This window comes from Paramormyrops kingsleyae, chromosome 23, assembly GCF_048594095.1.
Source record: "Paramormyrops kingsleyae isolate MSU_618 chromosome 23, PKINGS_0.4, whole genome shotgun sequence".
NCBI classification, from domain to species: Eukaryota; Metazoa; Chordata; class Actinopteri; order Osteoglossiformes; family Mormyridae; genus Paramormyrops; species Paramormyrops kingsleyae.
The window spans coordinates 9,332,791-9,360,391 of NC_132819.1; the positions used below are offsets into that span (position 1 = coordinate 9,332,791).

At 53.7% G+C, this 27,601-nt stretch overlaps 1 protein-coding gene across 1 annotated transcript; it reads right to left on the minus strand.

The window, feature by feature from the left end:
• Nucleotides 1–1,272: 1,272 nt before the first annotated feature.
• On the minus strand, nt 1,273–25,783 carry sdc3 (syndecan 3). The gene is made up of 5 exons (XM_072705644.1): nt 24,940–25,783; nt 8,368–8,479; nt 6,342–7,114; nt 5,575–5,806; nt 1,273–4,353 (listed from the first exon to the last, which is right to left on the minus strand). Exons 1-5 carry the CDS (start codon nt 25,000–25,002, stop codon nt 4,187–4,189), a joined length of 1,347 nt encoding a protein of 448 aa, XP_072561745.1. The 5' UTR covers nt 25,003–25,783; the 3' UTR covers nt 1,273–4,186.
• Nucleotides 25,784–27,601: the final 1,818 nt, after the last annotated feature.

Genomic DNA, 27,601 nt, shown 5'->3' on the forward strand with positions numbered 1-27,601 from the left:
TCCTTCTCCCCCTGCGGGAGCAGGCTCTCATTGTCATCAGGCCTGGGCTCCTTCTCCCCCTGCAGGGAGTTTCCGTGCTCTGCTCCTTCCCCCCAGCCTCCCCTTCTGTGCCTCTGCTGCTTGGTTGCCATAATCTCCCCACTATGGCAGCCTCCACCCCTAACAGTCATTCTCCTTTAGGAGCCCACCGTGAGGAGGCTCACACTCCTTTCTGCTCTGTTGTGTCCTGATCAGGAAGCCTGATTATGTGCCCCTGTGTCAGCAGCTCTCTACTCCTGCTCCTGCAGACCTGCACAGTAACCCGAAGCCTTCCACCATTATTCCCAGTAGGACAGCTGAACGGACTGTTCTCCGAGTGAAGGCATGTGGCAGAGATCTGCATTAAAGCCAAACACTCTCCTTTGCTAGGAGGTGTCTGTGCCAAGTGGTTTCAGCAGCTTGGGGCGCTGACGCAGGCCTGCCCGCGCGGGACTCGCTGGGCTCACGTCGCGCTTTGGAACGGACCGGGGACGCGGCGCTCCAGCCAGATTGAGCTTTCCATGGTTAGTGCGGCTCGTTCACAGCTCCCACGTACGGGGGGAGCCTGAGCCAGAGCCATGACGAGGCTGCACCACGGTGACGGGGACGGCAGAACACGTGACGGGGGAGGCGCCTGGACTGCGGGGGCCGCCCCTCCCACTCAGAGGCTCCAGCTGGGATCCCCGGCAGAACGTGACGTCGGAATCTCACGTCTCTCAGACTTTGACGCTATAGACACTCCGATTCCAGATGGGAAATCCCACCCGACTCGCTTTACCGCTCCACATAGTTACAATCGTGTGATGGAAGTTTTTTTATGTCTGCCTTTACTATCAAAGGCATTCTGCTTCCAGAACAGGGCTCCCTCTGTCTGAAGACCAATTCAGGCTGTTCGCTGTGAAATGCAGCAGCCGCTAATTAAGCCCCAGCAGATTCCCGTAGGTTGTGGATAAGCACACCCCCACGTCACAGATTACCATTCATGAATTTAGAAATGATGGCACCCTACCAGCAGAGGGCGCTGGTGGCAGGGAGAGATCACGACAGAGGACAATACTGAGTTATTTACTGAACATTACAGAAATAAAATAGAGAAAGAATTGCTCTTCTGAAAGGTAATTCAGTTTAAATAAGACAAAGATCAATGGAAGACTGTGGACATGTACATCTGTGAGGGTAAACAAAATGCAAGCCCCCCCCCCGAAGCTTTCAAACAAGTCAGACCTCTAACCAATCAGAACACAGAAGGCAGGGTTTAGCCAATCAGGCCTTTTATTTAGAACAGAGTGGCAGATTAGTGACAGACTCACATTCTGCAGATAAGAACCATCCTCACAGACAGACAGACGCAGCATTAGAACAGATTCAGATGTTAAAAATGCAAATGTATAAAAACACAATGGGCTACAGAAAGAATATTTCTGATTTAGTCTCAGCGGACGCCTGCCTACTCTTGGCACTCTGAGACTACCTTGTCTATTTGGCTAAAATCAGTTTCAAATGGGTACAAACGCCTACAGATTTCAACAGTACCTTAGAAAAAATAGCAAACACCAAGAGTTCATTGTTTGCTACGAAAAAAAAGTTCTGTCATACCTCTGCAGATTTATATAAACCGAATATTTTGTTTCTAAAGTGTTAATTTTGGTAAAATTCTGTACAGGGCAGAGACACGCGTGACGCACTCTACAGGGGATTATTGACGGTCGGGGGGGGGGGGGGGGGGGCTCCTTTCCACAGTGGAGTCATCTCTGCACAAGTGAGGCATTGGCCAGGTGTGGATGGGTGAGTGTGAGTCTGCAGAGGAGTGCAGTGTGGGTACAACCGAGATGGCAGGTAGGGTATACAGGGACTGGGTGGCGCTTGCTGATGATGTCACAAGGCCGGGCTTGTAGCGGGAGGCCAGCTCAGTAGTAAACTCCCCTTGTCCATATGGGTAACCAAATGGCACACTAGCATGTGCGCTTCACGCTAGCATGCACCTATACACACACATACACACCTGGGGGAGATACGTACACCTGGATTAACTGGCACACCCTGACATCAGGTGGTCTGGGGGTGGGTTAGGGTCACATGACAGCCTTCATCCTCACATTCATACGGGCAGTTTGAAACTCACACTAACATTTGCCTACAGTGCTAAGTATAATATTCATAAGCTAGAAGTACTGGTGTACTGTTGTAGATAGTGTTACAGTCTTCATAGTAGAAAGAAAATGTTACACCCAGCCAGCCCCCCCCCAGGTCAAACGTTGCTCAAATGTTACCCAAAGGTTCCCCAAACACGCGAGCCCTGGCGGCTTGAGCGACGTGCTGCAGGTAGGGGGCAGTGTTGGCAAGGAGGGCCAGGTGCAGTGTGGCAGGCGACGCCGGTTCGGGTGTTAAAACAGAACCACAAGCCGCTTTTGGACCAACAAACACTTGTGCTTAGATGACAGAACAAAAGACACACACACACACACACACACACACACACACACACACAGATGTAGATATGCTGATACCCATCTCACAAAGATGATGATAAGGAGGAAGATGATGCTAATAATGGTGGTGATAGATATGTCGTACAGTGTGTATTTCTGTTACATGCGGGTGGGGCAGGGCACATACTCAGACGGGTGAAAACTGCCCTATGCCCCCCAGGGACATACAGGGACAAAAGATGAGTACATAAAAAAAGAAAATAAAATGGAAGATATTTACATCATAAAACTTTCCTGCACAGCTATATAAACGCTTCCGGTTATATTATACTTTTTAAACGTTTCCTTCATGTGATCTTGGTATTTCACCAGTCATTATTACTATTGATCACACATCTCAGCAGGGCTGGGTAGCTGGGAAAGCTCCGAGAGCAGACGGGAGACTTTCCGGCTCAGCCCTGAACAGGAATCCCAGCTAATTAGAACCTTCCGGAATCGATCGAAGACGCAGCGCCCCCCATCCTGTTAATCACCGGGGGCGTGGCCTCCTTTCCCTGGGGACAGGCGTAATGGGGGCATCGCTGAGCCAAAGACTTCGTGGCTACTATTGTAGCAAGACCCCCGGACTCTGCTGTCATATCTATTGCTATGTTAGAGATCCAGCCTCTGGTCTCTGTTTATGCCCATGAATTAGAATGACTGCACAGGTGTAAAATCCACTTTGATTAGGAAAGATCAGCGAGGGACATTGATTTGCAGCGTGTCCCTGGGTAACTGGAACGGCAGCGTAACCGGTGAAAGTTGCGCCCCTGATGCCGCTGCATTGTTCGCTTGCTCGGGAGGAACGTTCTGGTTCTGTGACGCAGGGTTAAGGCTACAAATGAATCATGCCTGCAGTGTCACGGGTCTTGTTACTGTTAGGTCTTTGGCCAGGCAACGCAGACCGGTGCATAAGGGAGGTTTATGCAGCCTGGTGCGGGGAAGCAGTGAGCGAGAGAGCGCGTGTGCGGACGTGTGTGTGTGTAATTAGTGGTCTTGGAGCTGGTGGCTTTGCGCCTCCAGTGGGCAGTATGTGTGGATGCCCGTCGCCGCCCTCAGCTGGTTTGTGCACGGAACACGTGCCCTCGTGACACACATGCAGACACGTGTAACCTCACACACTAACAGCAGTCTTGCTAGTATGTAGACACGCACACACACACACACACGTCGAGCAGATCACTACAGCGGCCCACGTGGCACCTTCCAATGAAAGGCACGCCTTGGAGCGTGTGTGTGTGTGTGTGTCTCATCATGCGTGACCGGTGCACATGACGCTGCTGCTTGTGATCTGTGCTCTCCTCCCTCTCCACCTCTCTCTGCCGCTCCCTGTGCTGCCAGAGACCAGCACATACCAACCAAACTGCCCAGGCATTACAGCTTCTACAAAAATCGTCATTACCGATCGTTATCATACTAATACTAAGAATCACTTTACTTTACAAACAAAGCGGTACTCTGCGTTTCCTGTGTGTTTGATCGCAGTGACTTTCTTCTTCACCTTGCGCTTTTACATTTTTATTTCCCGTTTCTACTTTTCTTTCAGGCGACAGTGAAGTCCAGCGTTCATGGAGAGGTCCTGTAGGCACTCTCAGAGAGACGAGACACGGGGGCGGGGCATGGGGAGGAAACGGAGGGAAGCGGAAATTGGTGAGGAGGGGAGGGATCGGGGTGGGCGGGGCAAGGGGGCGGGGCCAGTCTTATGCATAGAACTCCTCCTGCTTGTCGGGCTTCTGGTAGGTGACCGTGGCCTGTTTGGGCTCCTCCAGTGTGTAGCTGCCCTCGTCTTTCTTCTTCATGCGATAGACCAACAGCATGACCAGGAAGGCGGCAAACAGGGCCCCCACCACGCCGCCCACGATCACCGCTGCCCGGGAGAGAGAAGGAAACACCTTAGTGCCACCACAAGCAAAGGACACAGGCGTTCACACACACATGACACACACAGACACGTTACACAAAGATGATGCTTCTCACACACTAAGCGAGGTCAATACTAGCTCTCTAGCTAAACCCTGCTGCTATGGCTACACTAGCGCAGCCCAGTGGACACCCTGTACTACAGCTCACTGTGCCTGTTACCTATCATCAGGAAGTCTGCAAAAACCATTGCCAGCAACCCTCCAATAAGAATAGCTGGAGAGAGATGAGAGAGAGCAGCATCAGTATGACCTGAGCCCGGACGTACCAAGGAATGAACCTGGGCGGAGCCTGACTATGGCTAACATCACCAAGAGCAGTAATGGGTGAACCACAAACTAGAAATGCTGACGGCGCTGTAAGTGAAGTACGTGTTGGAGCGCTACAATGCTAACGGCGCTGTAAGTGGAGTACGTGTTGGAGCGCTACAATGCTAACGGCGCTGTAAGTGGAGTACGTGTTGGAGCGCTACAATGCTAACGGCGCTGTAAGTGGAGTACGTGTTGGAGCGCTACAATGCTAACGGCGCTGTAAGTGGTGTACGTGTTGGAGCGCTACAATGCTAACGGCGCTGTAAGTGGAGTACGTGTTGGAGCGCTACAATGCTAACGGCGCTGTAAGTGGTGTACGTGTTGGAGCGCTACAATGCTAACGCCGCTGTAAGAGGAGTACGTGTTGGAGCGCTACAATGCTAACGGCGCTGTAAGTGGTGTACGTGTTGGAGCGCTACAATGGTAAAAATTTATCTGTGCTATTAAGTCACAGATGCTGTTTATAAGTAGCATCTGGAGCTAAGAGGCCTGAAAGTACAGGCGCTACATTCCTGCGGCTCATGGGACTGGTAATATGCTAGGTATCCTACACCGATTTCAAGTGCTCTAGGAACTAGAGCGACGACACTGCAACTTAGGGGCTATAGCTACGCTACATGTGCCAGAAGTGTTTATGGTGCTTGGAGAGGAAGCCACCTCTAGATGGAGAGGCTAGGCATCTTCCTGTCGGGTTTTTTTTTTATCTCTTCTGTCCATTACTTATTCATAGGTTTGCCAGTGTGTTGACATAAATGTGCATATTTGAATATATGAGCGTGGCCTTTCAGGGTTTAGCAGGCGCTTTTAAACACTCTGCTCTGTGTGTAACAGTGTGTGAGTGCATACAAATGGCTCACCTATGAGGACCTCCTTCCTCTCCAGAATGTTCTTCTGGGGCAGCTGTGCCGCGGAGCTTCCTGTGTCCACAGTGTTTCCTGTCAGGTCTGCTTCTGCCCCCCCGTCGGCCACGCCTCTGCTGCCTGGGCCCACCTCGTTGCTCTGGTGACCATCGCCTTCCACGATCTCGGAATCGCCGCTGGGCCCGGCTCCGGCCACCTCATTGCTGAGCCCCTGGTCAGGAGTCTGGGGCTGTGAGGAGGGAGAAGGGGGGGGAGGTTATTTCAGTGGTTCTGTGCACCTTGTCGCCGCTTCCGCTCTCTGCTCAGGCCCTTACCCCTCATGCTCAGGGCTTACATTCTCCAGTCCTGGCAGTATTTGCTGTGACTGTGTGCGTCTCCGTGTCTGTGTGTCTCTATGTGACTGTGTGTGTGTCTCTGCATAACTATGTCTGTGTCTTTGTATCTCCGCATGACTGTGTGTGTGTGTTTGCGTCTCTGTGTCTGTATGTCTCTGTGTTTCTGTGTGACTGTGAGTCTGCATCTCCGTGTCTGTAATGGTGTGTCTCTGTGTGACTGTGTGTTCCTGTGTGTCTATCTCTGTGTCTATGTCTCTGTGTTTCTGTGTGACTGTGACTGTCTGTGTGACTGAATCTGTATCTTTCTGTAATGGTGTGTCTCTGTGTGACTGTGTTTGTGTCCCTGCGTGACTGTGTGTCTGTATCCCTGTCAGTAACTGTGCGTGTCTCTGTGTGTGTCTGTGTGTGTGTGCATGTGCAGAGAGGTACCTGGGCCGTGGAGGTGGGTGGAGGCTGCGTTCTGCGCGTCGTGGGCACGGTCTGAGGCCGGTGTGGCCGCTGAGCCGTGGTGCTGGGGGGCGTGGTGCTGGGGGGCGTGGTGATGGGGGGCGTGGTTTGGGCCTCAGTGTGGGCGGGGGTGGTGGCGGCGGTCGTAGCGGAGGTGGCAGCTTCCGAGGCGGCCTGCGTGGGAGCTTCTGTCTCTGTGGGATCCACGGGGATGAACATATCGTCATCATCCTTCCCGCTGGAGGTGAACTCCTCCATGGCAGAAAGTGCTGTGGTTTGCACCGGCGTTGTCGCAAAACTGGTCGTCGCCATGGGAACAGCAGCATGAATTCTGGGAGAATCCGTGGTCAGGGGCAGTCTTGCCAGCTTTTTCTTCTCTCTCTCCATTTCTTGCTCCCTCTCTCTTTCCCTCTCCAGCTGCCGCTGTCTGTCTCTCTCTATTTGCCGCTGTCTCTCTCTCTCCAATTCTCTCTGTCTCTCTCTCTCCAATTCTCTCTGTCTCTCTCTTTCCATCTCCCGCTGTCTCTCTCTCTCCATCTGTCTCTCCCTCTCCATCTCCCTCTCCTTTTCCCTCTCCTGCTCCACATAGCTCTCCCTCTCCCACTGGGTGGCGCTGTCTCCGGGGCCGCCACTGGGCTCGGCGGCAGGCGGGGCTGAGGGGGCGGGGGAGGTGGCTTGCGTGGTGGGCAGGGGGGGGGGCTCCTCTGTGGTGAAGGGCACTTTGACTCCTGTGGGTTTCACTTCCACGTCTGGGACTGAAGAGGAACAGAGGGTGGGGGGGGGGGGGGCGACAGGGGGGGGGGGGGGGGGTAAACAAACACATCGAGCCATTAGATCCGGCGTAGCTGAAAAACAAAACGCATAAATAGCCTTTCACCTCCCACCCCTTCCGGGCCCAGCGAGCAGAGGGGCGCCTGGCGCTCGAATACAAACACGGGCGCCCTGCTGGGCCGGGGGGGCCGGGATCCAAAGGGACCAGTGGGGCCTTACAGAAAGAGTCTGTCATTGAAATTCACTTGAGCAGACATTCACTCTGTTTACAGCTCTCAAAGTCACACACATACATATCTACAGTCCAAAGCTCACTGCAGCGTTACCACGGCGATGCCATCCCATTACTGGTAACCTGCCACTAGTCACCTTACAGACTCGAGACTACTGGGCGGAGGGAAACCAGGAGCAGTGGACGGATCCCTTTGGGTCTGATGGACGCCGTTCATGCCATCAGCATGTTTCTCTGGGTATCCGCTCTGCACCCCCCAGCCCCCCCCCGTCCCCCAGCCTCCGATGCCGTGACTGAGCTCTGTCATGCAGATAAAGCCATCAAAACCGGCCCTTCACAATGATGACTGAGGAAGCGGCAGCTGACGGGAAAATTACGGCTCTTTGACACGAGGCGGATGATTGTGAGTTTTGCTCTCTGGCTGAGAGAATCGTGGAGCATGAAACCTGCGGAGCAGCCATGGGGAATCAGAGATCAGTGAAACCGCGGGCGGCTCCTGAATGACGAATCCCAGGAAACACGACGGTCCAGGCAGGGGAAGCCGGGACGGGATGTTAGTGCGCTGCAGGGAACACGCTCCGTGTGCACCTCCAACTCTATGTCATCTCACTCTACCCCAAAGCCACACCCAACGCTTGTCAAACCCAAGGACTGCTAACAATATGCAATAAAACAGAACAGCAAAAAAGTAACAGACACAGAAACAAACAGCTGCAACAAGCACATAGCAGGTTCCTCAGCATCAGAGAGTCTGATCTGTGCTTTTTTGAAATCAGATTACAGCAAACAGGATCACAGGGTCACAGCTGAGGCTGGCTGTGGACAGCTGTGTGTGTAAGGGAGACTGAAACAGTAACAAACTGAATACCAATATAATAAGGATGCGTGAGTCACGCACATATAGACACAAAAGCAGGCAGGAATCCACCTTACGGCACACACACAAGCGCACAGTGACACACAGAAGCAGGTAACGGGAACCCGCTTACAGGTACGGAAACTCACAGCCGGATCCGGAGCCAGAGAACAGGTCTTCATCGTCGAAGAACTCGTCATTCCCAGAACCCTCGAGGTCAGCGGGTCGCCGGCCCTCCATGACGGGTGACAGACTTTGACCCTACAGAGTGATGGGAAAAAAAAATAATCACCACTTAACGTTTTCCACGCTAAGCATAAGGACCAAAGTCCACCCTTCAAAACCCAGAACCCATGTAAAAACTCATATATTATTCAAAGGTTTATACCGATAGAGATTTCAGACATAATAAGGAAGAGGACAGGATTTTATTCATTTAACATGCGCTATTCAAAAGGAGAGTGTGGAAAGAGCAGGGCCGCCAGTCCCTGGGGTGTTTGGGGTTAGGGGCCTCACGCTCGGGCACAACGGTGACACCACTGTCAACCACAGGATCTGACCAAATGACCTACAGGATGCACTCAAGCTAAAAGTACTGGAGCTTTATTTATATACACTGTTGCCCAAAAGTGTAACAGTGTATCAGCAACAACGTTACACTTTGTCCTTGTATCTGATTCCATCCCATTGATCTCTAACGGAAATAAGAGCTGCTACCCCCCCTATTTATTAAACAAGCTCTTTATAACACGCTGCACATGGTGAAGTATGTAAAATCCACACTGAAAAGGGATAACAACCATTTCTGTTTTGATTATATGGTGAAACACAAGACCAATACCTGGTGACAAAATCCTAGTTATGAACCCAATAATCTGATAATTTATGAAATGTACCTAAATATCGGTATGTTTCTGAGGGATGGGTGACGTCTAAAAAATATATCTGATATCCATCCATCCATCCATCCATCCACATCTACCTCCCTCTCCCCAGCCACTTCATCCAGCTCCTCCGGGGGAATCCCGAGGCGTTCCCAGACCAGCCGAGAGACATAGTCCCTCCAGTGTGTCCTGATATTTCAGTTGAAAAATATTGGGAGAAACTATATAATATATAACATCAGGTCATCCAACACCCCACCCCCCCCCCACAATGTTAGTGTTCATACCTTTATGGGGATTCCCTATTCATTTCTATGATAAACACCCTAACCCTACATGATGACCTTAACCCCCACCCAGCCCTAACCTACCCAGCCCTAACCTTAACCATAGGTAACCAAACAAAATACAAGACTTTTGGCATTTTTACTTTTTTGAATGCAGTTACAGATTTTTATAAAATTGAATTTCCTCTTGTGGGGACAGGAAGAAGTGTCTCTGCAAGGTCAAAACAGCAACTTTTTATCACATTTTGGGGACATTTGCTCTGCCCAGATTTAATTATGACTTTGAAACATATCTGTCTGAAAGAGTCTGAAGTAGTGGTTCATAAACTTGGTCTAAAGTAAATAAATAAATTTAACACAAACTTCACACATTCTGTTAGACGTCTACAAGGAGTTGAACAATAATAGCTATGTTTTTTTTTTTTTTTGACTGTGTCCACTGAACTGGGAGCCACATAATAAATCTTTCTGTCGTGTTGCTTTGTACGTAACATAAAAGCCTACTGGCCTGACAAAGGCCATAATCGCCAGCCAGTCACTGCCAGCCACCGACACCAGGTTACTGGTCTGCTATAGGCCGCTAGGGGACGGGCAGGCCCTCCTATAGGCCGCTAGGGGTCGGGCAGGCCCTCCTATAGGCCGCTAGGGGTCGGGCAGGCCCTCCTATAGGCCGCTAGGGGACGGGCAGGCCCTCCTATAGGCCGCTAGGGGACGGGCAGGCCCTCCTATAGGCCGCTAGGGGACGGGCAGGCCCTCCTATAGGCCGCTAGGGGTCGGGCAGGCCCTGCTATAGGCCGCTAGGGGTCGGGCAGGCCCTCCTATAGGCCGCTAGGGGACGGGCAGGCCCTCCTATAGGCCGCTAGGGGTCGGGCAGGCCCTCCTATAGGCCGCTAGGGGTCGGGCAGGCCCTCCTATAGGCCGCTAGGGGTCGGGCAGGCCCTCCTATAGGCCGCTAGGGGTCGGGCAGGCCCTCCTATAGGCCGCTAGGGGTCGGGCAGGCCCTCCTATAGGCCGCTAGGGGTCGGGCAGGCCCTGCTATAGGCCGCTAGGGGTCGGGCAGGCCCTGCTATAGGCCGCTAGGGGTCGGGCAGGCCCTGCTATAGGCCGCTAGGGGTCGGGCAGGCCCTGCTATAGGTCGCTAGGGGACGGGCAGGCCCTCCTATAGGCCGCTAGGGGACGGGCAGTCCCTCCTATAGGCCGCTAGGGGTCGGGCAGTCCCTCCTATAGGCCGCTAGGGGTCGGGCAGTCCCTCCTTTAGGCCGCTAGGGGTCGGGCAGGCCCTGCTATAGGCCGCTAGGGGTCGGGCAGGCCCTCCTATAGGCCGCTAGGGGACGGGCAGGCCCTCCTATAGGCCGCTAGGGGACGGGCAGGCCCTCCTATAGGCCGCTAGGGGACGGGCAGGCCCTCCTATAGGCCGCTAGGGGACGGGCAGGCCCTCCTATAGGCCGCTAGGGGTCAGGCAGTCCCTCCTATAGGCCGCTAGGGGTCGGGCAGTCCCTCCTATAGGCCGCTAGGGGTCGGGCAGTCCCTCCTATAGGCCGCTAGGGGTCGGGCAGGCCCTGCTATAGGCCGCTAGGGGTCGGGCAGGCCCTGCTATAGGCCGCTAGGGGTCGGGCAGGCCCTCCTATAGGCCGCTAGGGGACGGGCAGGCCCTCCTATAGGCCGCTAGGGGTCGGGCAGGCCCTCCTATAGGCCGCTAGGGGACGGGCAGGCCCTCCTATAGGCCGCTAGGGGACGGGCAGGCCCTCCTATAGGCCGCTAGGGGTCGGGCAGGCCCTGCTATATACACAAGAAGAACGTGTCCCATTTACACTACATCACCCCCATCTAGCAGCTACATGCCTAACAGGCTCCAGCATGGAAGTCAGGAGGATCCCACAGGATCGTGGCCCCCGCACCCCCAATAGCCCCCCCAGCCCTCAGGGCTTCAGCTGTAAGGAGAAAACAATCATACAGCATCCAGGCTGTACCACTGCAAACGGCAGCGGGCGGGTGCTGGAATAACGGTGAATGCAAGCCAAACTGGGGGACAGATTACGAGGATCACAGATGTGGTGACATTCCAGACACCCCCCCCCCATGGTCACGCACACGCCCCCCTGCACACGGTGGCATCCTGGACACGCCCCCCTGCACACGGTGGCATCCTGGACACGCCCCCTGCATCATCCCAGAGGCTTTCCCCGTCAGGGTTCCCTGACGTGCCGAGCCAGGACCCCACCTCGCGCTGGGCTGACAGCGAAGACCGTTGCCATGGCACCACGCCGGCTTTGCAGGCACCGCGCTGCTGCCCCGTGTGGCTTAATGAGGGGGGGGCAGGAGGATCCCCGTGTGGTCACGGCTCAAACACGCGGCCCATGTGCCGACACCAGCAGCGCCCCCTTCAGGAAAGCCAGCAGCAGTGTCCCTCTCTTCTCTGTGACACTGCACCTTGTGCTCGACTCCTAAAATCAAATAACGCCCCCCCCCAGCCACTCTCATCCGCAGGTCAGTCTCCTGCGGGCCCCATCAGTGCCCCTACCCCGTCCATCTGGCTGCCCCTTCAGTCTGCATCCCCCCCTGCCTGGTCTGTGAGTGATTTCAGCGAGTCAGAAACATGCATCACAGGCCAGTGAGTGGTTTAGTGGTTTCAGCGCACCAGGAATATGCATCACAGGTCAGTGAGTGGTTTCAGCGCGTCAGGAGCAAATGCATTGCAGGTCAGCGAGGGGTTTATTCACTTTTAATAATAATAATACTTACACGTGTGCACGCATACACACGCGTAACCACACACACACACACGCATGCATGCACTGATTTTGCTACATGCAACAGCACTCCTTGGATCTGCATGGATCTGGGTTTATCCTCGAAACGTGTGATAAAAACGGTGCATGACTGAGGCTGGCATCCAGCAGGGTGACACGGTGGGGCGCTCACCTATTGGCCAAGCGTGGGGGTGTGGCTTCTCGGGCCGCTCACAGCGAGCTCGCCGGGCCGCTTGCAGGGGTAATGTGCCGTATGATGTTATTACACGCGGCTGCCAGCTAGCCCCCCTGCCCCCGCCTCAGCGGCACAGACGGTCCTCTTACGGGGAAGATGAACCCACTATGGCAGGTGGAGCATGAGCGGCAGGGGCGTGTGTGTCTGATACGGCGACGGAGGGGGGGGGGGAGGAGAGCATGCGACCAACCGGGGACGTGTAACTGCGGATTTGGCAGCTGGAACAGCACAGTGACCCTAATGGCCCAAGGAGCCAGATTCGTTGGGGGGGGGGGCGCTCCCAGCAAATGGAGGTGCAGTACTGTGTCTGCAGATAACACAGACCTCACAGTGGAGGAGGATCAGTCGGTCACTCCGCTCCACGTCTCTCTCGCTCCGCCTATCTCCTCGCCCTCCATGACATTCACCCCCCTCCTTATCATCCCTCCATCCTGACAGGTCATCCTCTCCAGGTTTGCGTGAAATGTGTCATGTAAATTTTATCAGTGATGCAAAACAAACACACGTAGTCGGGGGGAATCTCAGGGTACCGCCAGGCTCTCTCTCTCATTGGCTCTTCCCCTCTTACCCCCCCCCCCCCCCCCATCTGTCTGCCCGTTGCTAAGCGACAGCTGTGGCCCTCGGTGCACTAGTGGGCAGCGCCACTCAATGTGGATCCCAGCACCTCCTGAGGCCCGGCCCCCCCGACCCCCCCGCCCCACTCCTGACCCCGGCCTCGCGCCAGGCCTGCAACAGCGTCAATCGATCCACCTGACACGCAGAAATGATACCACAACCTTAATGGAGACTAGGCCGTTATTTAATATACATCACCACCAATTAATTTCATGCATAAATGATTATAAAACCTACACCTAAGTTTCACTATATACACAGAAACAAAATGATTTACTGTTGAATTCTGCACATATGCAGAAGCAAGCATGTGTGATCAGGGCTAAGGCTCACACGCGGCGGCGCCTTTCCGGGACAGGGGGGTGTGGCATCCTGGGGGAGCGGCTGCAGACAGCTGTTCCTGTGGCAGGCCGTGCTAATCGCGGTATCCCACAATCCCCAGCACTCGAGCCACAGATGCCACAATCCCGCCGGATTAGCCACGCATGGCTTTGACGTCACGCGGGCATATGGGCAGAAAGGAAGATGCACACCGCGATCCCGCCGCCGCCGCCAAGCTGCTGGTGCGTGCAGCCATCAGGCCCCGCCCACTCACGGCTGCCCTAGAAACCCTGGCCCCGCCCACCCCGAGTGGCCAGGCTGATTCTCTTACAGGAGTCGCCCTGTTACAGAGGCACTGCAGCCGTCCTTCACTCCGCTGACTGTGGGACCCTCTGCATTATGCATGACTCACTAGAGCCGACGCTGTATCCGCTCACTCCGCCCGCCTGCCCCGCCTTCACCCCCCACCCGGCCACCTCACAGGCCGCTCTGCTGGGAAGGCCTGTCATTGGCCAGCAGCCCTATTGCAATCCGCCTCTTCCCCTCTACTTTTGAAGGCGGGGCTTGAGAAGGGCTTTGTGGTTCTCCTATTGGCCAGGAGGTGACATGTAGAGCAGAGAGAGGGAGGGAGGAACATGACTGACAGGCAGGTCATGCTCAGCTGGATCCGCGGAGACGAATTTGAATTATTTATCCCAATCCATTTCTCCTTCAGAAGCGGCTGCTCCACTCCCCCGTCTGCGTGCTGCCTGCGCAGAGAGTCTGCAGGCCTCGAACGGGCTCTGGGTGCGGTTTGATGCAGGAATGCAGAGGCTCCCTCTGACAGGCATGTATATGAGAGCGTCTGAGTTTGAGAAGAGGTGAAGAATCTCCCTCACAGTATGAAGGGGCCACGAGAGACTGAGCAGACACCTGGCAGAAGCATTACTGCACATGGTCAGTGTGTGTCAGCTTATCTGAGGGGGAAAGAGTCTCTCACACACACACACACACACACACACACACACGATTATACTCATTGTTAGGTTTTTGATTGCAGCCACAGATATTTAAATAACTGAGTTTCCTCTTGTGGGGACCAAACAGGTTTTTATCACATTGTGGGGACATTTATATACATGACCACACAGCACACAGACAGACAGACAAACAGAATTTATTCATAAGAACAAATTCTGAAATATTACTGACTAGATGAAGGGACTGGAGTCACGCGTAAACATCCGTGCGTGTGTGTGTTGTTGCGTGTGGGGGGCGGGGCCAGGCCGGGCTGCGGCCAGTGCGTCTCAAAGGGCCCTTTCTTCCCCCCCCCCCGCCCCCCCCGCCTGTACTTTTCTCATGTTCCTAAGGAACTTTGCGGAGGCCCACAGGAATGTGGCGGCTCGGTCCTGCACAGAGCCCAAGCCTCCGGCCGCCTTTGTGTCCGCGCACGTTCCCCCTCACTGCGGGCAGCGCCGGGGTCGGGGGCCACTGGGGGGGGGGGGCAGGGGGGCACAGAAGCACTTCATCAGCTTGCCACTCTTTGTTAGCAAAGTGCTATGCCCCCCCCCCCCAACCCCAACCCCAATCTTTACTCGACGGCATCCTCCACTGGCTGCAAAACACCACGGCAGAGAAACAAACACCGCGGGATCTGACAGGTAACGAGGCTCTCTGATTGGACAGAAATTAACTCCGCCCCCATGAAAACAAGCAGCTTCCTTACTGGTGGGCCCATCGGGAGGCGTGTGCCGTGTGACAGGTTCAGCTCGCAGCTCCACTCCTCTGGCAGGGAATAACGTACCGGCTCGAGTAGAGTGACGAGCGAGGACCGGCAGGGGTTACTCTCCGGCACAGCGTGACCACAGCGAGCGTGACGAGCCAGCGGCAGTTAGTTCCCCCCCCCCAACGGCTGCACCCCAGGGGGCCGGAGGGGCTGTGCAGACGCCGCATCCCATAATTAGCTAAAGAGGGTGCTGGGGAGGACCCGGTGCATGCTGTTCATTATGGATTTCATCTGTGGAGGAGCAATTTTCAGTTAACGGTGTAAATAATACTGCAGCAGGTGCCATCAAACGTGCGGCTGGTTATCTCTGTGTCCGGCGGGGCCTTGAAACGTCGCTGGGAGGGACTCCAAGGGCTACAGCGTTAGTATTCTGCGGCTCTGATTATACATGCTGGACAGTATTTTACATTGGGGATCCCACATCCTTTGTTTGCGGAAACGGGCTAATTACGCCGTGCCTAACTTAGCCGGCATCAAAACGTTTCTGCTATCTGACGGCCGAGAGGGTGTACGCCGAATGCCGTCATGAGTAATCACATTAACAGGGGAGTCCCTGCAAACAGCTCTTATTTTACCCAAGCTGCTACCTGACAGTCTGCACCGTGGTCTGGGGTCCTAGTTCAGTTCTGGTCTATCGGAGGCTCAGACACCATGAAAATCCACCATGATCTCCCCCATTACTCTGCAGCACCGGGACCTTGTGGCTGATAGGGTTCGGTGACTGACCTAAAGGCAGCCAGAGCATCACCAGAAGGTTGTGGGTTCGAATCCCCAGCATGGCCCTGTAGGCTCCTGTGTGACGACAGGGTCACTAATAACCAGCAGCCTGTCCCCCTGATGAGATGCCCGTTACCGTTGCTCTCATGTGATGTCGGTACTGCTAATCTGCTTCATTTCTGTGAGCCGAACTGAGCCGGTGTCCCATAAGCCACCTGTTTCCTGGCCCAGAACCATCTACCACATATTTACACCAAATCACACTGACAAACACATCACAACCAAGAAGAGCTGCTTGCACATCGCATACACACACACACACACACAGAGGTTAGGACTAAAAGATTAATGCCTCTAATGCAGTGCTCTCCAATCCGCTCCTCGGAGAACCACAGACAGTCCATGTTTTTGCTCCTACCGGGAGCTGGGAGGGAGTGAGACCTGGGCTGACAGAGTCCCCAAGGACCGGATTGGGGAAAGCTACTCTAACGGTGTTATGGAGGAACGCAGGGAAACAGAGAGGAATCAGAGGAGGCTGGGCAAGAACAGGGGGAGCACAGGAGGAGATGGCGGCCGTGAGGGGAGCGGGGGAGCGCAGCGATCAGGCTGGGAATAAACAGACTCGGCCAGAAACGCTCCTGAGGAGCAGCTATTTTCAGGAGGGAGGGAAATCTAATCAGGTCAGTGAAATTCAATCTTCCATCCTCACAAAGGTCTGAGGCGCGCGGCTGATTAGAAGCAGTGAGAGGCGGCTCCTGTCGGCTTAATGCAATCAGCGGCAGGGGAGGGGGGCTCACACAGCCCATAAACCCCCACCGAGGGTGGGGGGCAGGATGAGAACGCGCAGAGGGGTGTAGCCAGGACCCGGCTGATTAGGGAGACACACGGGGTAGTGATCGGTCACATTTCATTAAAGGACAGCGGAGGGCTCTAATGACGTCCCTGAGCCCAGCAGGACCTAGGTATTAGCTGGGTAACTGGGTAAGGGCACAGGTGCAGGGTACGACATACGCACAGTCTGTGCACAGGCATAGGGTATGCGGCTAAGGCGCAGGGTATGCGGCAACGGCGCAGAGTATGCGGCTAAGGCGCAGGGTATGCGGCTAAGGCGCAGGGTATACAGCAGGGCTATTTAATTCAGGCCCTCGATTCCAAATCCAGGCCTTGTTTTCAGTTCTCCCAGATAGTTAGTTTAATAATTAATGACTCTGATTGGTCAGAGGCTTCACACCTGGCTCACAGGTGAAGGAAGGCTGGAAAATCAGCAGGGCTCGGTCCTTGAGGACCGTGAGTTGAATAGCTATGATATATCTGATATATAGCTATGGCACAGGGTATGACGTGGGGTATGGCACAGGGTATGACGTGGGGTATGGCACAGGGTATGACGTGGGGTATGGCACAGGGTATGACGTGGGGTATGGCACAGGGTATGACGTGGGGTATGGCACAGGGTATGACGTGGGGTATGGCACAGGGTATGACGTGGGGTATGGCACAGGGTATGCTAGGTTTCTACACAAGAAGAAACTACAGAATAGCAATAAAAAATACAATAATCATTTTATCTGGATTATTTTGTTAGATAATTGTTGGAAGCCAAAAACATAACAAATTAAAATTCGATTAATTGTCCAGCCTTATTCTGCATTTGATTATCTCTCTCTGCGTCAGAACTCAGATAAAATAGTCACTTCCCGTTGGGAACACGCCTCCTTTCCGACGACATTGGACAGAATTTTGTTGCCCGAGATTCCCCTGTGACGTCATTTCAACATGGCGGCTTACACAGACAACAACAATTCTTTTCTATAAATATTTACATTTTATTTTGTTAAATGTATTAATAGTTATAAATGTAATCGCACGTGGCTGATTTAGAGAATACCATATCATGACCATCAGTATCCCAGCATGCAATATCAGATTTTTACCAGACTTGTTAGTGTATTGTGTTTGTTTGCCTCTCGAAAAAAAGAGGATCTACTAAAATACTATAAAGCTTTTAATGTGGTTTGAAGGTGTTTCTTGTTTGTCTCTCGGAAAAAAAGAATCTCACTCCAAATCTGCTGAAATATAAAGCAACAACACACAGCAGCGTGTTCATGGAGGCAGCCATGTTTGTTGCGAGATGAGTAGCTGGAACGGGTCGAACGTGACGTCACACGCCTCGGAATTCACGACTTCGGAGAGGTAATCGAACGCACCATTAGGCCAGGCGGACCTGCAGGACAGGGACCTGGTGCAAATCTCAGCACCTTTCAGACTGACCGCCATCTTCAGGGAAGAGGATGTGATGACTTGGGGGGGGTGGGGGGTGGGGGTACATTCTTTCAGAACTTTTCCAGTCATGCGAACCTTGACCCCCCCCCCCTCCCACACACCCTATTTCCTTCCTTAGGATAAAAGGAATAAACAGCCACTCAAACACACACAAACACAGCAACTGCCCCCAAAGCCACAGACACCTATAAATACACTGAATATATACACACTCGCCCCCCCTAGACAGCCCCGTGTCTCCCCGTGTTTCCTCGGGCCTCACCTGCATCTGCTGCACACGCATTACTTGCTTTTTCTTACCTTTGTTACCAAACATAATGGTGTAATTTTCCAAAAACGCCCACAGCTTAGATTTCCTGAGACTCCAACGGTAGAAAAGGAGACGTGCCCTACAGGAGTCAGAGGGTGGGGGGGGGGGGTCAACTGTGGGTCATTGGTCTCTGTCTCAGTTGGGGGGGGGGGGGGGAGTAACACATTGTGTTACAATGGTGGGGGCTATAAACACCCTGATCTTTCATTACAAAAAAAAAGGGAAAAGGAAGCTCCCACCTAGCGAATTAAAGCGCAAGAATCACACAGTGTAACGAAAAGCTCAAATTACCCCACAAAGCTGAATGGGGCATGACCGTCAGCAGCAGCCAATCATGTGGGCTGTGAGGGAGGCTGGGTGGGGGTGCTGCTCCTTAAGCGATCGGACCGCCGTCCAAATTCAACAACGATCAAGCCCACAGCATTCTGGTTGTGACTTCCGTAACCACGACGATAACAGCGTTTTGCAGTAACTAAGGCCCAGCCCGTTCCAGCTGATTGGTGCCGTCGCTCCCTCCCCATGCAGTGCCGCTCGAGGGTGTCCTGGGCACCAGTGGCAGCTGCACATCCCCACACGGGCAACGCGGGACAAACGCGTGGCACCTCTTGACATCCATCGAAGACCGTCTTCTCACTGGGAAGCCGATTTAAGGTCCAATACACCCCATGTGGCACAAAAGTGAAGATGTGAACACCTAGCGACAGGCTGACATTCTCCTGAGACAGGAGGAGCAGAAGGAACAGGAGGAGCGTGAGGAGCAGGAGGAACAGGAGGAGCAGAAGCAAGAGAAACATGAGGAGTAGGAGAAGCAAGAAAAGCATGAGGAGCATGAACAGGAGGAGCAAGAGGAACAGGAGGGTGCTGTTTTCTTTTTTTAGCATCCTGACCCACGGTCTCCCCGCAGATCACACCTCAGTGGGGGGACCTGCTAAATAATTTCGGCCCCCCCAGCCAGCACCACGCTGCCACAAAGAAGCCCCCTTCATCTCCCAGCTTGCCATCACTCCAGAAAGGGCGACTTCATTAATAACTCTGCCGCATTTATGGGGTCTTCTACTCTCCTGTCCCCTGAAGAGCAAAAACAACCCCCCCAGCACAAAGACACAGACATATACTCTCAGACCCTCCCCCCGAGCAGCCCCGCCCCTCCCTCCTCCAGCAGTCCGCCCTCTAAGTACACCCCTGTGCTGCCCTCCATTTGAGCCTCATCCCTCCCTTCAGCATGTCGCCTTGCCCTTTGGCACCCAGCCAGCAGGAAGCTGCCTTTGCGCTGTCGTTTTGTTGGGGGCGGGGCTGGCAGGTGGCGGGGGGGATCACGTTCCTCCTCGCATCAGCACACAGACTGACACCTCCTCGTTAACCTAATTATCTGCAGTGGGTCAGCGTGGGCAGGCATCAGGCAGGGTTAGGGTGGGTGGCTAGGAAAGTGGCAGCGGTCATGTGACTATAAACAAGCAGGAGCTGGGGGGGCAGATAATAGTGGGAGGGATGGGGGGGTGTCTGAGATCAGGACAGGAACCCAGGAACAGGAGGCAAAGGAAAACAAGGAGAGAAATGAGAAGAGAGAAGCTGACAGCAAGCAGGGAAAGCTGGGGGACGCGGGGGCCAAATAGTGTCCTCAAGTCACACAGACAGGCAGAGAGACACGGAGACAGAGACAGAGAGCGACACAGACAGGCAGAGAGACATGGAGAGAGACACAGAGAGCGACACAGACAGGCAGAGAGACACGGAGACAGAGAGCGACACAGACAGACAGAGAGACACGGAGACAGACACAGAGAGCGACACAGACAGGCAGAGAGACACGGAGACAGACAGAGAGCGACACAGACAGGCAGAGAGACACTGAGACAGAGAGCGACACAGACAGGCAGAGAGACACGGAGACAGACAGAGAGCGACACAGACAGGCAGAGAGACACTGAGACAGAGAGCGACACAGACAGACAGAGAGACACGGAGACAGACACAGAGAGCGACACAGACAGGCAGAGAGACACGGAGACAGACAGAGAGCGACTGACAGGCAGAGAGACACGGAGACAGACACAGAGAGCGACACAGACAGGCAGAGAGACACGGAGACAGACAGAGAGCGACTGACAGGCAAAGACACACAGACACACAGACACACAGATACGTGCACGTGCTGAAGTTGGGCCCTGGCACAGTCCTCACACAGCAGCCCCAGCAGAGGATGCCAAAAGCTACACTGGTTTTGATGCCCCACCCATAGCTGCCCTCTAATTAAGCGCCTGGATTTAGCCTTGACATCCCGCTGACGGTGTGCCACGCTGGAACGCCACCCGCCCCCCCCCCCCCAGAGATGCAGCTCCCCCAAGTCCTGCACCGGCTCTGCCCCGCCTTACACAGACAGGCAGCCTGCATACCCACCTGCGAAGCCGGAGCCAGCCTCCACTGTGGACCAAAGAGTAACTGCCCAACGTGTGCTTAGACCCCAACAAGGAACTCCTCCACACCACCCCCTAAAGGCCAAGGTGACAATATTCTGCCATCTGAGGATGGCCACTCGGCCGGTTTTTTAAGGTTACAGGAGGTGCCGCCCTGCAGGCAGCCGCAGGGCCTGAATGCATATTACTGCGCATGACTATACATGTGGCAGGCAGTGCCAGCATAACAACAACCGCCACTGTAATCAGAGCCCAGCGGCCCGGCGGATAGGCGGCCCGGCACAGGTCACACAGCTGTCTCTCGACTGGCCTCCGAGCTGCAAAGCCAGGGAAAATGGCCAATGGCAGATAAATCAAACTGCAAAGAAGGGAGGCGAGAGGAGGGGCAGCAGAGCCCAGGGCCCGCGAGGACCGACCCCCCCAGCCACCCTCCCAGAAAATCTGTTCCCCCAAGAAGCTTCACTTTACTCTCGCTTCCGCCTGTGTAACTTTTCCATTCCGTTCTCTTTTGAAAAACTGGTGGAAATGCAAGCAGTTTCTCAAAAGGCACCAAGCGAGAACCAGCCCAGCACCGGCACCGGCTCCGTGCCGGTGGAAAAGAGGTCTCCCTCATTCCCCCTCTCGCCCCCCCCCCTTCCAACCAACTGACCTGCTCCTGCTCAGCACACACACTCAGGCGGATGGTGGAAACATTATTTGAGCACCAGTGGAAACCCAAGGCAGGTCATGACCGGAGAGCTTTCTTCCAGTCGAGCTGTTACCCAGGGCTGCTGCTCCTCTGCGGCAGCCTGGCGCCTCGGCGGGCAGGCAGATCGATGTGTGGAGGAAGCCGGCAAGGTGCATTAACGCATCACGCCCGGCACTCTGTGGGGTCAGGCTTCCCAGGGGTCGGCATGCAAGGAGGAGTATCGTGATAAGGCCGCAAAGGCAAGAGGAGCTCACTCTCCCTCTCTCTCTCACTCACCCAGTCTCCCTCTCTCTCTCCCCCGACCCCCCTGGCTCCCAGGTCATCGCCCAGCCCACTAACAGGTACCTGAGTACACATCCAAATCCTGAGGGGCAGCCCCCCCCCCCCCAGCAGCATCTTAATTAACCAGTTTCCACTGCTGTGGTGACAGCAGTACAGAGCAGGGGGAGGAAACCTGATAGAGACTGTCATAGCAGCAGCCCCTGCAGGTTTCCATGGCGACAGCCGCGCGGAGCAGGTAGCGGGGCCGTCTCCTGGGACTCCGCTCGGGTGGCCCTGTCACTTTTATCCCTCTCGGCTCCTGCACTCTTCTCTCTCTGCTACTCCGCCGCCCCCAAACCCCGGCAAATGTCATCTACGTCGACAGTTCGCGGTCACCTGACAAATCACCCCTCTACGTTTCCCCAAAAATGGAAAAGCAAGTCAAGCACCTGGCAGCACAGGTCCGGCTGATGTGCTTCCACACACCTGGCCACTGCACTGTCCCCCACACCATCCCCCCCTCCCCCGAGCAATGATCGCGAACCCCATCTCCGCCCGGTTAATGCCCGCACTTCCCCAGTGGCTCCTGGGGGTGGACACTGGGGTGGCCACAAGGTGTGCACTCGTGAGCGTTACGGGCGTGAGCGTTACGGGCGTGAGCGTTACGGGCGTGAGCGTTACGGGCGTGAGCGTGGAACACGCCGGTGCTGACGGCAGCGCCAGCACATGGAGGTGCTTTCCGAGACAGCGAGGGACATCGCTTCACACGTCTCCGCACCACACATTCCTCACTCTCCCCCCTTCCCCCCCCCCCCTTCTCATTCTCCCTCTATAGCACCCTTCATGCCCAGATTCACAGCACAAAACAGTGATTCATGGTAAGTTCCTGCCAATGGTGGTCGCACACTCTAGCGTGATGTCGGCACTGAGCCTCCTGCACATATATTTATATGCACACAGGCTCTCGCACGCCCACGCACACACACGCACGCACGCCCTGCCGGCTTCACGCTCCCTGCTTCTTACATACACAGTGTCTGTGTCTCTCCCACTTGTGAAAATGTTCTTTTCATCTCTCCAGGAAGTTGCCCCCCCACCCCACACCACCCCACCCCCAGTACAGTGTGGTGTGGCTGAAACATCCCTCACTGCCCCCCAGAGGCATTAGGAGGACAGGCTGGGAGGGGCCTGCCCACAGACGCAACCACACACGCAACCACACACGCAACCGCAGCAGTAAGGAAAAAGCTGGGGGGGGGGGGGGGGGGGGGAGGTGTTCCCACCAGAAACCCCACCTTGATGGAAAATGGCTGAAGATGCAGCCTTGTGCTTCATTCCTCAAGTGAGACTACACCGCTGAGCCCCGGCTGAGAGCCATCGCCCCCAACGTGACGCTGCCCCCGGAGGACAGAGCGATGCGCTCCACCTCAGCCCCATCGATCGACGACCGCCTCACACCCCAGAGCGTGCTGGTATGCGCATATCCAAATGAGAGAAGACAGCAGCTAGACTGGGAACCAGTGACAACAAAGAGCTGAACTGGAAACTGTGGTCCTGCTACTGGATTAGCTAGAACTTCAAACAGTGGAAACTGGAACTGCAATGGGAACAGGGAGGAGGAGCAAGCAACCTGCTCCCCCGTCTGGCTTCCTTTAGAAGGATTTATATTGAGGTCATTACATATGGACCACTGTGTATGTGTGTGTGTGTGTGTGTGTGTGTGTGTGTAACGTTTCCAAAAATAATTCAACCATACTTTATATATACACAAACATCCAGGAAAATGTGCACGTCTTGCAAACCAGCATTAAACAGCTACCGACATTAAGTTGAATGACAAAAATCACGGAGCAGCATGCAAAGGGCGCACAGGTAAAGCACAGTCAGCACAGAGACGCAGGCGGCCGTGCACGTCACCGGTCTGCCCGCGATAGTTACTGACGGGAGGCTGCCGTAACGTGACAGCCATCCCAGCGAGCCGGTCACAAATACATACCCCCCAATACAATATAAGGCAAGAAAAACACATTAATATATTTTATGCCGTAAAGCAAGCAGTCATGAACATAATCAGGTTGGATACCGTACCACCCTGTCAGAGGACGGCTATGAAATGTCTGTCTCGTATCTGCCATTTTTTTTACCTAAACGTTTCGATCACTCCCCCCTTATTCACTTGATCGCTCAGGTTGTAGGGAAGCTCGTTTCTACACAGTTTTACCTGCTGCGATTTGCAATGACATCACCTCTTTCTCCCTCCCCGCACCCACCCTCCCCTTCCCCCTCTCTCCCACCGTCCCTCCCTTCCCACCTTCTCGGCTCGCCAGCCGTCTCCCAACCCCCAGAAACATAGCGACACACAGCAAAGTGACACCTTGGCTCCGGCCCTGACCCCGGCCGAGGCTTTGGGGGGGGGATCGGAGAGACGCACGGCCGCCTCGCAGCTGACAAACGTGCATGTGCGCCCATACAACAATAATCAAATAATGATGGATGGGCCGGGGCTTCAATTAAAGCCTGAACAGCAAGAGGGAAACCCTGACCCCCGGAAGCGCACAAAGCCTTGTAATTAGGCCTTAATTGGAGTCGACGCGCTAATTGCGTTTCTTACAAGCATTATCACAACATTTCGACTCCCCTCTGCGGGTTTCCCAAAGCGGCGACAAATACTGGCAATTTACAGCGGAGCCCAGACCCCGACAAAGATCCTGTGTGTTTTATTTTTACCGTATATGAAAAGAGGGCAGTGTGGTTAGCGGAGCGTACAGGCTGATGCAGAAAGATGGGGGGTAACTCGTGTGCTACCCGACCGCAGCCCGAGGTGAATAAAGCTGAGGCCGGAACCATGCCAATAGACAGAGAACGTGGAGTGAGCGATAAAAAAATACGACGATGCAAATCGGTGCTTTTAGGGTAAAATATAATCGCCGAAGATGTTAGGGGGGGGGAGCCTTCTTGGAAGAGTTAGGCAAGCAATGAAATATGGGTCGGTTCAGTACTAGCCGACCCCCCCAGCGGCAGCTCCTGTAACCTCCTCACGATCGGTGTCCCTAACGCACACACACCGGCCAGGCTGCACCGTGTCATATTCATCCCTTAAAATCCGCGATCGTACAGATCTCTCCGCCGCGTCGCCTTTATCCAGACAGCGACAACAGGACACAATAAGCGGCGGAGCGGCTCCCGCTTACCAACGCGAGGTCTCCCAGCGCCAGGAGGAGCGACGCCAGCGCCATCCAGCAGGGCAGCTTCATGGTGCTCCGAGCTCGAGCAGCAGTGCGGGGGTTGCGCCTTCGCCTCGATCCGCGCTCCCGTGCGATGTAACGCGCTTTCCCCTCCTCTTATTCAATCTCCAACTTCAGTCCGAGCGTTTCGCTGTAACATGCATCCGTTTTGATAAGCGATCTCGGATTTTAATCCCTCTACAGCTGCCTCGCCTTGGCCTCTGTACTCCGAAAAGCAGCTGAATAAAGGAATCCGCGTCCTCTTCTTGCTCGTATTATTTTCTTCGGACTTCTCTGTGTGTTCTGAACTAGATAGATTTACTACGGGCTTGGGAGACCCTACACCTCATCCGCTCCCTCCTTTCAGCTCACTCTCTCTCGCGCCCTCCCTTTCTGCTCACCCCTTCCTCCCTCTCCGCGATCACCCCCTCCTCCTCCTCCTCCTCCTCCTCCTCCTCCTCTCTATCCGCCTAAACGCGACTACAAGCCTTGTGCAGGAAATGCCTCAAGCGGCTCAATAGTACGGCTGGGGATAGACGATGAGCCGGAGTGTTTCCGCTGGCGGACGAGGATGCCCCCTGCAGCTCAGACTCGCATCCAGGCGCTGGTCAGTCCCCACCTTCCGTGCTCGGTGGAGGATGAGCGAGGGAAACGCAAGTCCGTGGGGTGTTTCATTAGACGACGCTAAAATATGTCAGACCGATCGTACGGATATTTTGAGGAATTGCTAGGGAAGATATTATTGAGGTCGTCAAACAGCAGCTTCTGCTGACTTTGATGTTGCCAGACGCCCATCGCCTCATGGCCGGAAGCGGAAAAGCGCTGTCCAAGAAAATCACCCCCGCTAGATACCGATGGCCCATGGGCTTGACAGGATCTGAATCATATCAAATTAATAATATAGGTCATTATTTAAAGACCTGCTTTGTTAAATTGTACGCAAGTTCCAAACAACTCATCATCTATACGTATGCAGTAGGCCCACATCAAGAATATTATCTTATTTTAATAATAATAATCATCACTTGATTGTTTTATTTACGCCTCCCTCAACTTGTTCTTTGTAAGCCGGATGTCCGCGAGGGGCAGCCACCCATGGCAGCGCCCAGGGTGAAGGACCCGCAGACGTACTGAGGCTGGGTTTGAACCGGCGACTTGGTGATTACAAGCACACAGGCTTAGCCCACTGAGACACACGTTATCCCCTTAATGAATACATTTGTCCAGCTTAATTTTTAAAGTGTCATGCTTTAAATTTAAGTATACCTCTTTAAATAATAAAAAAAGAAAACTTCATTACCATGCACTACTTGTTTTTTTTTACCTCTTAATGGTGTGAATGGCCAGGGAAGCACAAAGCAATCACCTATAATGGCACTTATTGTCTGTGGTTGAATGCCTTTATACACCAATGTATTGCATTTAATGTGATTTAAGTATCTACTTGACAGATACGTCAAACGGGTCTGGTTCCTCCTAGAACTTAAATTGGGAACATATTTTAATAGCAGGTCCATAGCCAGGGCCGTTGTGTCATTTACTGCCTGATGGGATATTTCAACTAACTGTTTTTCCAGAAATAATGATTAAGTCCCACATAAATATGGGTTTAGCTCCTCACACAAATGTACAACTGTAGTTCCCTTCCAAGAATTTAAATCTACAGCTCTTAATTGATTCTCTTCTGATCAGTATTGCTCTTGACCATATGTAGGCCTGTGTTGTGAATCATCCATGCTACGTTTGGGCCATTTTAACATCTCTTCGCCATCCAGTTTCCTCCTGTGCATCTTGATTTAGATGATTGCTGAATTAGTGTCAAGTTCCAGTCATTTATCTGACGTTTACAGTAGAGGGAAGGGTTACAATTCTGCATATGTCTCCTTGGGATTTGAACCCAGGTAATGCTCTCCTTGATAAGCTACAGAAGCCTGCTATTTGCATCGATGTTTTCCATCCATATATTTTAAGGCCAGTTTCTTACACCACATAGGTTCATTAGGATGTTCAGTCACATGAATGACTGGCCATAGACTGCAAGCTTAACTGTGGTTGGGCTGGCTTTTTGTGAATACACGGTCAGAAAACAGGGTACAGCCTGGGTACAGTTTTGTCCCCCAAGTTACAAACAACATTAAGGCACCCCAAATGGTACAAATTGGTACCATTTGGGGTTCGTGGGCCAATTCAGCATCCTGCTGGTCCATTTCTATACCTTAGAATGTATTTTTACCTGCAGGTAGTGTACAATTGGCAGACCCTTGAGGGTACAGCCCCGGGAATAAGTAATTGTACCCTCAAAGGTACAAATTGGTACTTTTTTGGGATCGCTCTCCTTTGCAGACCTCACCCGACTACACCGTCTCCGTCGCTTGCCCTTGGGGTTCGAGGCCCGGCGCAAACACAGCAACGCTCCTATTATCGCCATCCGTATACAACATTACACAATTTAAATTTAGAAGCACGGGATCCACCAGTCTTTCCCATAAAAGCTGTTAACGTAATTAACATTTTCCACGAACACCTCGTGTTCGCAGGTACTAATTTAGCTCGCAACATATTACATGCAAGACCTAAAACATATTTTATTGGCTTTTATAAATATAAGTGTACTTTCGTGCCTTTTGGA

Excerpts from the sequence above, each read along its gene's own strand:
- sdc3 (XM_072705644.1), bottom strand. The coding sequence starts at position 25,002 with ATGAAGCTGCCCTGCTGGATGGCGCTGGCGTCGCTCCTCCTGGCGCTG. Across the intron at positions 8,480-24,939 it reads CGCTGGGAGACCTCGCGTTG|GGTCAAAGTCTGTCACCCGT; the intron begins GTAAGCGGGAGC and ends ATCACTCTGTAG. Across the intron at positions 4,354-5,574 it reads GAGGAAGGAGGTCCTCATAG|CGGTGATCGTGGGCGGCGTG; the intron begins GTGAGCCATTTG and ends TCTCCCGGGCAG.